The sequence below is a fragment of the Thalassophryne amazonica genome, chromosome 1 (assembly GCF_902500255.1).
Source record: "Thalassophryne amazonica chromosome 1, fThaAma1.1, whole genome shotgun sequence".
NCBI lineage: Eukaryota > Metazoa > Chordata > Actinopteri > Batrachoidiformes > Batrachoididae > Thalassophryne > Thalassophryne amazonica.
Genome location: NC_047103.1, coordinates 133,398,191 through 133,408,308, shown reverse-complemented (window position 1 = coordinate 133,408,308; position 10,118 = coordinate 133,398,191). Strand labels below are relative to the sequence as shown.

The 10,118-nt window shown below is 38.6% G+C and overlaps 1 protein-coding gene across 1 annotated transcript in view; it reads left to right on the top strand.

The window, feature by feature from the left end:
* Nucleotides 1-615: 615 nt before the first annotated feature.
* nfkbiz (nuclear factor of kappa light polypeptide gene enhancer in B-cells inhibitor, zeta) overlaps nt 616-10,118 on the top strand; it is a 55,515-nt gene continuing 46,012 nt past the window's right edge. Inside the window, exon 1 of the mRNA XM_034174915.1 lies at nt 616-837. Coding sequence (XP_034030806.1) covers nt 771-837 — 67 coding nt within the window. The 5' untranslated portion in view covers nt 616-770. The remainder of the gene's footprint in view (nt 838-10,118) is intronic.

Sequence of the window (10,118 nt, the reverse complement as noted above, 5' to 3'; positions counted from 1 at the left end):
AGAATTTGCTAATCATTTTCTTATCTCTATTTCCCATTTGTATTTCTGTTATTCTGTTTTATGTGTTTTGGTAATTCATCTTTAATTATTAAATCAGAAATTTCAGTATTCTATTTACCCAAATCCAAATGTGGCAGCATGATTAAGTTGGCAACCATGCTGGTTGTTCTTATCTCCAAATACAGTAAAAGTCACACTTGAGTGAAAATCTCAGAGGTGATCAAGCCAACACTAAGCGAAGTGAATGCCATGGGATGGTCATGGCAGGAATATGCATTCTTATTTTTAAATCAACTCCACTTTTTAGGAGGGGAAGTTGTATAAATTACAGGGTGTCTTTATTGGAGAACTGTTGCTTAGCTTGTTTATATTTTACAGGCATGCCTATTTTTCTGGTTGCTGAGCTGAAATTTCAAACTGCTGAACTTGAAACTGAATGTAAATATTTAAACTCTGACCTTGTTTAAATAACTGAGCTTTATTTTGATGCGTGTCCCCCTAACGTATAAAATAACCTGTTAAACAGGAAGTAATGGAACATGTGTTATTATGTAGCGCCTATCTGATCTGACAAGCTCACAGGTGAGACACAGGTGAGTCACAGGTGAGTCACAGGTGAGTCACAGGTGATCACACACATTTTACATGTCTGATACTCTCAGGCATTAAACCCACGCTTTGTTGTGCTGACAGTTTGCATTTTGGGAGCGTTAGAAAAGAGGAACTTTAGTCCTGGGAGGAATTCAGTGTTACTAAAAGACGGTTCGAACATGCTGAACCAATTCTGGAGTGAACCAGGAGGAGGGAAAACTCTGCCAATGGACACAGAGGATAAAGGTCAGTATTCTTCTTGTAATTCTGGCAGTCAGATATGTAAACATTTGTAGATGTGTAACTTTTCATACCACACACATTTAATTGCTTTTTAAAGATCACTTAAAGATCACCTACCTGTATTGTTTTGTAGAGACTGAATGAGGAAGCGCTGCCCAACATTCCTATGAGCAAATAGTGTTACTTAGTTACATTTATGAAAACCAGTAGGATTCATCTGTTCTACCCGATCAGTTCCTCCTGTTCTAACCTCATCTGATTATTCAAAGTGATCCAGATGAATTATTCTATGTTGATCAGTTCCTTAAGGGATTTGTAGATGTTACCCATATTTTGTGAATCTGAAGTATTCCTGAATGGGACCTGGACCAAATCAGAGTTGTCCTCCTGTGTAAGACTTCTGGAAATGCGCACATAGAGTTGGGTCAGATTGTTCGGAAATTCAATCGGTTACTTTGTAATTGGTCACGTAATCCATTGTATTTCAAAAATGTAATAGGACTATTTTTTAATTATTTCAAAATCTAACTGAAAAAGATGCACTTTGTACAAAACAATAAAATAAATAAATAAATAATTCTCTTTATCTCATTCAATTTTCAATTTCAGTTTATTTTCCTTTATATAGCGCCAAATCACAACAGAGTTGCCTCAAGGCGCTTCACACAAGTAAGGTCTAACCTTACTAACCTCCAGAGCAACAGTGGTAAGGAAAAACTCCCTCTGAGGAAGAAACCCCAAGCAGACCAGACTCAAATGGGTGACCCTCTGCTTGAGCCATGCTACAGACATAAAATACAGAACAATTCACAAGAACGAATATACAGGAAATGCTGTTGGTGCACAGGACAGGAGGGTCGCCAGCAGAAATACAACTCCCATCTCTGGATGGAGCTGCACCTTAAACAGAGAGAAAAAAACAGAATCAGGCATCAGAAAGACAAGAAATACAGTATAATTTGTCAGCATTAATAAACAAGAAACACAGAGAAATACTAAGGTGATCGCCAACCACTAGCCCTAAGCTTCAATAAAAGACCCAGAATTTAGGTAAAGTTGAGGCCGCGGCACGCTCCATTTTCTAATAAAATTAATTTAAAAGAGTAAAAAGCGTAAAACAAAACTATACCAGTATGCCAGCCATACGAAAGGGAAAATAAGTGCGTCTTAAGTCTGGACTTGAAAGTCTCCACAGAATCTGACTGTTTTATTGATGCAGGGAGATCATTCCACAGAACAGGGGCACGATAAGAGAAAGCTCTATGACCTGCAGACTTCTTATTCACCCTATGGACACAAAGTATTCCTGCACCCTGAGAACGCAAAGCTCAGGCCGGCACGTATTCACTCACTCATTTTCAACCGCTTAGTCCAATTAAGGGTCACAGGGCCTTTGGCCTATCCCAGTAGTCAGTCATAGGGTGTAAGGTGTCCGCATGTTTTCGGATGTGGGAGGAAGCCGGAGCACTCGGAGGGAACCCACGCAAACACGGGGTTCCCTCCAGGTGCTCCAGGAGAAGATACAAACTCCACACAGAATAGCCACAAGTGGGACTCGAGCCCATTACCTTCTTGCTGTGAGGTGACAGTGCTAACCACTAAGCCATCTGGTCTAATTATAGCTAGTTGTTTTATCAACTGATTACCAAATCCCGATTACATGTAATCCATTACTACCCAACCCTGTGCGCAGAGTTGTGGTCCAGAACTGAAAGTGTTGTTTAAATTTCCAAATGGTATGTGTGTTTTGCAAAGGTTATACCTCACACTCTTACATGTTGCATTATGAGGTGTTTTGTTCATATTAGTAGATAGATATGGTGTATCCAGAAAGTATTCACAGCTCTTCATTTTTCCACATTTTGTTATGTTACAGCCTTATTACAAAATGTTCATTTTTTCCATCAAAATTCGACACAGCACCCCATAATGACAAAATGAAAAAGGTTTTTATGAATTTTTTGCAAATGTATTAAAAATAAAAATCTAAGAAATCACATGCACATTAGTGTAAGAGTGTTCCATGATGCATAACACAAAATGGCTGACGCACATCCAAAATGTCCTTGTAACTATCTGATCTTAACCTAGCTGCTTTTCAAAATGGCTGAAGCACAAAATATTCTTGTATTTGGTAAAACTATCAGATCCTTTTACAGGTGTCTAATTGATAAAAACCATCTGATCTTTTTATATATGTTTAATTGCTAAAACCAATCAGCATGATGGAACACTGTTAAACACACACTACAAGATTTTTACATAACAACCTTGAATGCAACGCGAACAGACGGCCGCTTACTTCACCTCACTTTGCAGCCTATCAGGTTTGGCAGACAGAAGCGTCTGGACACAATTGCAGGACTCGACACAGTAACTCTGTTTGGTAAAAGCATTTACTGAAAAATTCAGTGGGATCCGGTACATATCAAGGCAGTCCAAGAATAGCAAACAGATCAAAAACATCAAGTGTAAGGCATGGTCAGTACAAACAGGCAGGTGGTCGAAAGACAATGTGGTAGCAAGACTTGGAAACATGGAACACAGAGCTGGAAGCGAAGGCACAAGGCGCTACGATCTGGCAAAGAATTACACCCAGGTGATGAGATGCAGATTAGAAACAGGTGTGTGGAAAGATCCAGAACAGGGTGTGGCCCAAGCAGAGTGCAACGCCCACCACCAAGCACCAAGAGAGACAGACAAGAGAGATGGGGACAGTTAAAGACCAAGCAGGAAAAACCTGACACAGAGAAAACAATCAAAACCAAAACTAAACACGGCATAACACAGAGCACAGAGTTCAAAGCATGACAAAGCCAGCTCACATCGACACTGATACCAGCCATATGGGGGTGGCTTAGGCTGAAGGAACAAAAGGTAGCAGAGAGTGGAAATCTGGATTCTTTGTTCCAGGTGTTTGCATGTGACCTGTTCAAGATCCCAGCACTGAGATGATTCCTGTATCAGTGTAACAACTCTTTAGAATACAACGTCTAAACATTGAAGTATGTTTCCTGTCCAATTCTTTTTGGGGATCACTCACCGTGATAAAAGAACCTAACATTACTATTCACATCCTTTGTTCAATACTTTGTTGATGCACCTTTGGCAGCAATTACAGCCTCAAGTCTTCTTGAATATGATGTCACAAGCTTGGCGCACCTATCTGGGCAGTTTTGCCCATTCCTCTTTGCAGCACCTCTCAAGCTCCATCAAGTTGGATGGGGAGTGTCAGTGCACAGCCATTTTCAGATCTCTACAGAGATGTTTAATTGGATTCGGGTCTGGGCTCTGGCTGGGACACAGAGTTGTTCTGAAGCTTCTCTTTTGATATCTTGGCTGTGTGCTTAGGGTCAATGTGCTGCTGAAAGATGAACTGTTGCCCCAGTCTGAGGTCAAGAGCACTCTGGAGCAGGTTTTCTTTCAGGATATCTCTGTACATTGCTATGTTCATCTTTCCCTCAATCCTGACTAGTCTCCCATTTCCTCCCGCTGAAAAACATCCCCACAGCATGATGCTACCACCACCATGCTTCACTGTAGGGATGGTGCCTGGTTTGCTCCAAACATGACACCTGGTATTCACTGGAGTTCAATATGTGTGTCATCAGACCAGAGAATTTTGTTTCTCATGGTCTGAGAGTCCGTCAAGTGCCTTGCTGAAGAGATGGTTGTCCTTCTGCAAGCTTCTCCTCTCTCCACAGAGGAATGCTGGAATTCTGACAGCGTGACCATCAAGTTCTTAGTCACTTCCATGACTAAGGCCCTTCTCCCCCAGGTGCCCAGCTCTAGGAAGAGTCCTGGTGGATTAGAACTTCTTCCATTTATGAGTGATGGAGCCCACTGTGCTCATTGCGACCTTCAAAACAGCACAAATGTTTCTGTACCCTTTCCCAGATTTGTGCCTCAAGACAATCCTGTTTCTGAGGTCTACAGACAATTCCTTTGACTTCATGCTTGGTTTGTGCTCTGACATGCACTGTCAACTGTGGGACCTTATATGTAGACAGGTGTGTCTTTGCAAATCATGTCCAATCAACTGAATTTACTCCAGATGGACTCCAGTTAAGCTGTAGAAACATCTCAAGGATGATCAGTGGAAACAGGATGTAAATGTTAAATTTTGAGCTTCATGGCAAAGGCTGTGAATACTTATATACACGTGATTTCTTAGTTTTTTATTTTTAATAAATTTCCAAAAATCTGAGACTGAGTGTAATCAAGTGGAAGACAAAAAATTAATGTAAATAAAACTGGCATTTTTAAAAGATGAGTCGGTTTCGATTCTTACAAAATTCCAAACAAATAGAAGACCAGTAATCCCGGTCCTGCTACCAACACTAAATATTGTCCTGGATAAACCACAAATCAAGCATAATCATTCTACAAACTCATGTACAGCTTGTCATGAAAGCCTCAGGGTGTCTGTGTTTCCATGTGAGTGGGCGAACAACAGAAGGAATGAAGCAGAGGAATGCGGAACGTACTCTGATGAACTTACTCGTACCATTAAGGAAATGAAAGAAACACACTCTCACCTGTCATTCAATGCCTCTTTGTTAGCTCTGCAACTGCCTTCCCTCATTTTTGACATGATACAGGAAAGCATCATTGCCTATTTTTGAAGCGCGATGGTCGTGAAGTGCTGCTGCTGCACTTTGTGACACCACGTCTTATCATACACTAAAAAACAAAACAAAACTTGTTTTTACAGGAAAACGCTGGCAGCTGTGGTTACCAGGGAATTCCTGTAAAAAAAAATACAGCAGCACAGTAGATAACTTTACAGACATAATATGCAAATGGATTTACAGTGAATGAACCACAGCTGACTCACATTAAAAAACTGTTAAATCTACAAAAAAGAGAGCCTAGTCAGAGTATCGTATCGCATTAAAATTAAAAGAAACAAAGCATGCAAGGCTTATGACTGAACAGAAGTACTTAGACTAGCGATAATAATTTCTTATAGGCCTACTCCCTAGCCTCTACAAGCTGCAAATAGCCTACCTGTAGCCTATAGGCCTACCCGAATTTGCATCGTTTCATCAATCATGTTAAAGTTAGGCTACAGCATAAACTTGTAAAGTAACTTACATATAATTCTTGTATTTTGAAAAACAACTGACTAAAACTATAGGTTTTACAATGTTTGCATGTCAATTTACCACAATTGTTTTGTAATGAGTATTACAGTATTTCTCAGTTTTTGTTACAAATAGTTGTAGTTTCAACAAATACATTTGATTAGAAACACATATTGTTGTTGTACATCTAACAAAAACATTCTGTTTAATAGTTTACAAAAGTCCACTGTGATTGAAACAAAAATATGTGTTTTTGGGTTTACAATACTTTTCTGTGGTGATTTTACATTGTTTTTATGTAAATTTCACTGCAAAAAAAAAGCTTTAACACGAGATCAGATGGTGATGAAGATGTAGATGAACAATTAAATAAAGAAATAAATTTAAACAGTAGCTTCCATTCAATATACAGTTCATTATGCACTCCTCTGGGGGGTGGCATATGGCGATTGGTTTTCCATCCATCTGTCTGTCTGTCACTCTGCATGTGAATGCAATAACTTGAGAACATATGACAGCAGGCCCACTAAACTTGGTGTGTAGGTGCCTCTTATGAACACCTCAGATGAGTTTGCATATCGGTTGTGGCAACCTACTTTTAAAAGTTACACAGGTCATCTTATGAAATTCTTGGTGAACATGATAAATTGAGAACAAATAGAGCAGGTTCTGCCTAATGATCAGTCACAATATTTTAAACAGTCAATAAAATGCTTATATTATTTTGAGTCATATCTCCCAGGGAGGAGGGCACACCTCATGCACTCTTTGAGCTCCACTTTGTCAGTACAGAATGTATCAAAGTAATAACAAAGTAAACATGGAACATAATGGTAATAATCAAACTGATTAATTTACTCTGGCTTGATCTCCTATTCTTCCATCTCCTCAAAGTGATGCTTGTTGCCTTCACATGACATGTCAGTTTAATTTACTGGATTAGTGTATAGTAGGGTTGCCAACCGTCCCTTGAAAAACGGAATCGTCCCTTATTTGGAAATAAAAGTGTGCGTTCCGTATTGACCTGAAACGGGACGCAGTTTGTCCCGTATTTTTGTGAGAATCAAAAAGTCTGGCGCTTTATATGGAAACTTACGGTAAATATGATCCCAGCCTCTCTCCTGTTCTTCACCAATGAGCTGACAGACACGACTTGACGATACAGAATCACTCTTATCTCATTGGTTGAGGGACATCTGTTCGCAAGAAGATCCTGGATGAGAATCATAACAAAGCAGCATGGCTGATACCGACACTGGCACCGCAGACACGCCTACGAACAGCAATGTCTGTAACGTCGTTACTCCTCTTCGAAAAAAACAAAACAAAAAAGAAAGCAAAAACACATGGGCAAATGGGAAAAGGAAAATGGCTTTTTCAGACTTTCACTGTTACATTGTTTTGGATGATATTTTTTTTTTGTTAATTTATACACTTTTAAGTTAAGCAATAACACGACAGAGAGATTTATTTTTAAAGAAATTTGTTTTATATTTTGAAGCAGGACAGGATGCTCATATTGAAATTGTGAGTGAAAATTTATTTTGCACTAAAAATAAATTGCTAAATAATAATTTGTTTTCCGCATGTTCATATCATAACAAATGCGTGTGCATCTACTTAAATTCAGGGTCAAGTCAATAGTCAAATGTTGGCCGGTCCATGGAAATAGAGACCTGGAATGGACGTCACGTGACTAGCGGCGTGGAGAGAGACCTTGATCCTGTTAAACAGAAGCGATATGAGGAGAAAAAAGGCAGCCAGTGCTTCACCATCAACTGCACGAACCACAAAAACAAATTCTCCAATACTAAAATGAACTGTACAAGAGCCTTAATGTAATTATGTAAAACAAATGTCTATTTTAAAGTCGTTATGCCGCAATTTAATGTCAATATACTGAGACTATAACTCAACGCCATAAGTTCTTTTCATTAAGCTGCGTTCACATGCGGAAACAAAAATGTTTAAATATATTTGTCTATATATATACTTGCAGCTGTTGTTTAATATGATATGTACATGGTGGTCACAGGAGTGATTTAAATTGTAACAGTGTGGTTGGAGGGGATGGAGGAGGTACTTTTTACCCTGACTGAGGGTCAAAAGTCAAATTCTGAATGGCTTTATATCTACTTGTAATAAAATGTTAGTAAAAATCATATATATGTTGTCATTAAAACACTAGCAGTAATATTACAGTGGAAAAAGCAGCAAGGTAAATGAGCACAATGGCAAGACATACTTCAGATTAATATTTTAATACATAAGGATTTTTTATCCAGACATGTATGGGTTCGTTAGACCTTTTAATTAGCATGAATACAACTTACAAGTGTCATTTATAAAAATCTATCGAGAATTATGATGACAGGAAAAAAAAAATCACAGTAAATGAACAGAATGGAATATTTTCCTCAAATTTCCACACTTTACATAAAACATTTTTTTCTACCTAGACATGTATGGGTCCATTAGAAAGAGCAATTAAAGGGCTTTGAAACAAGCCTACATTTATTAAAATCCATTAAGAAATAGTGACACTAGTGCAAAAAAAAGCAGTCAGTTTATTATTGATGAGCTGCACATTTCCACCGTTAGTAATGGCGCCTTCCTGTCCTGAGTGACGCTAATAGATAGAGGCGCACACGTCCATTCCAGTCTATATTTCCATGGGCCGGTCAGCCCTGCCAGTGAGGTGTCCCTTATTTATTTTTCAGAGAGTTGGCAACCCTAGTGTATACACTCCAACAGAAACCAATGTATGATGTTAGCATTTACAAACCTTTTTTGACCTTCAACTTTATTTTTTAAAAAATAAGTTAGCAGACTTAAGGTTAGAACTCAATTTAAGTGGGAGATAGTTGGTCTGCTCATGATTGCCAAAGTTAGCTGAAAAAGTTGCTAATTAGCCATTAGCTGCTAATTAAAAGTTATTAAAAGTTGCTAATTAGCCATTAGCTGCTTATCTGAACTGAGACCCAACATAATGTATACTGTTCTTTATACATTCATCAAAATTTCAATCAGATATCAGTGAAGAATGATAAAAACAAGACCAAAGAATTCCAAAAAACCCAACTATGTGTCCTTCCCCAGTCTGTGTATTAAATATAGAGAATCTTTATTCATATTTCAAAATGTTTTTATCTGTATTTGTTTTCTTTCACCCTAAATAAGACGTTGAGTATCTACCTGCAGGTGTAACTAATGAACCTTCATTATGACTATAAGGCTCAGTCTTTAAGGACATTAGATGTTATTACGGACTCTTTCACAATCATTTATCAGCACTGATGAAATTTATCTGTCCCTCGGGCTATAAGGCTACATGTTTATGATTTGATGAACATAATCTAGCATTGTGCTGTTGACAGTGTTTTTCCCTGAAGGCAGGAAGAGTGCATTGTGATCATCAAGAGGAGTGGCAGAGGTTGTGTGAGCTCACCTGTGTTTTTGTCTGATTGTTTAAATAATCTGAAAAGACATCAGCGGTATTGTGGGTTAAATGTTTGTGTTCAGAAAATATTCTGTTACATGTTGGTATTCATCTGAATTTTTACTTTCTATTTCAATTTTTTTAAAACATTGTGAGACACGTTTTCCTTTGATCATTTATTTAGCTTCCTTAGTTTATGACATCATAAAGAGCTATACTCCCATGGCTTGTGTTCACTTAGATTAGAGATTTTTATTGTAGGATATACATGCCTGAATCCAAACTATCCCAAGGTTTCCACAATGTCCTAATTTAGTGCCAGATCTCAGATCATGTGCTGGTGCTGCACATTGCCACATCTACCACACTGCAGAACCGCCTTGGGTTCTAGATTACAGGCACAAAGAGAGATAAGTGGTCCATGTCCACCTCGTGAAAGTAAAAAGTAACCGCCTAGCTATTGCCCAGTGAAACTTCTTGGTCTTCTCCAGTAATGATGCCTGATTTTTATTTTTTTTTAAACTATATGGATTTGATTCATATGTTTTCACGTCAGACAAGCTTGAACCCTTGTGCGCATGCGTGAGTTTTTCCATGCCTGTCGGTGACGTCATTCACCTGTGAGCACGCCTTGTGGAAGGAGTGGTCCCGCCTCGTCGTCGGATTTTCATTTTCTGGAAATGGCGGAATGATTTGGGTTTTTTTTCCATCAGAATTTTTTCAGAAGCTGTTAGAGACAGGCACCTGGAAACCATTCG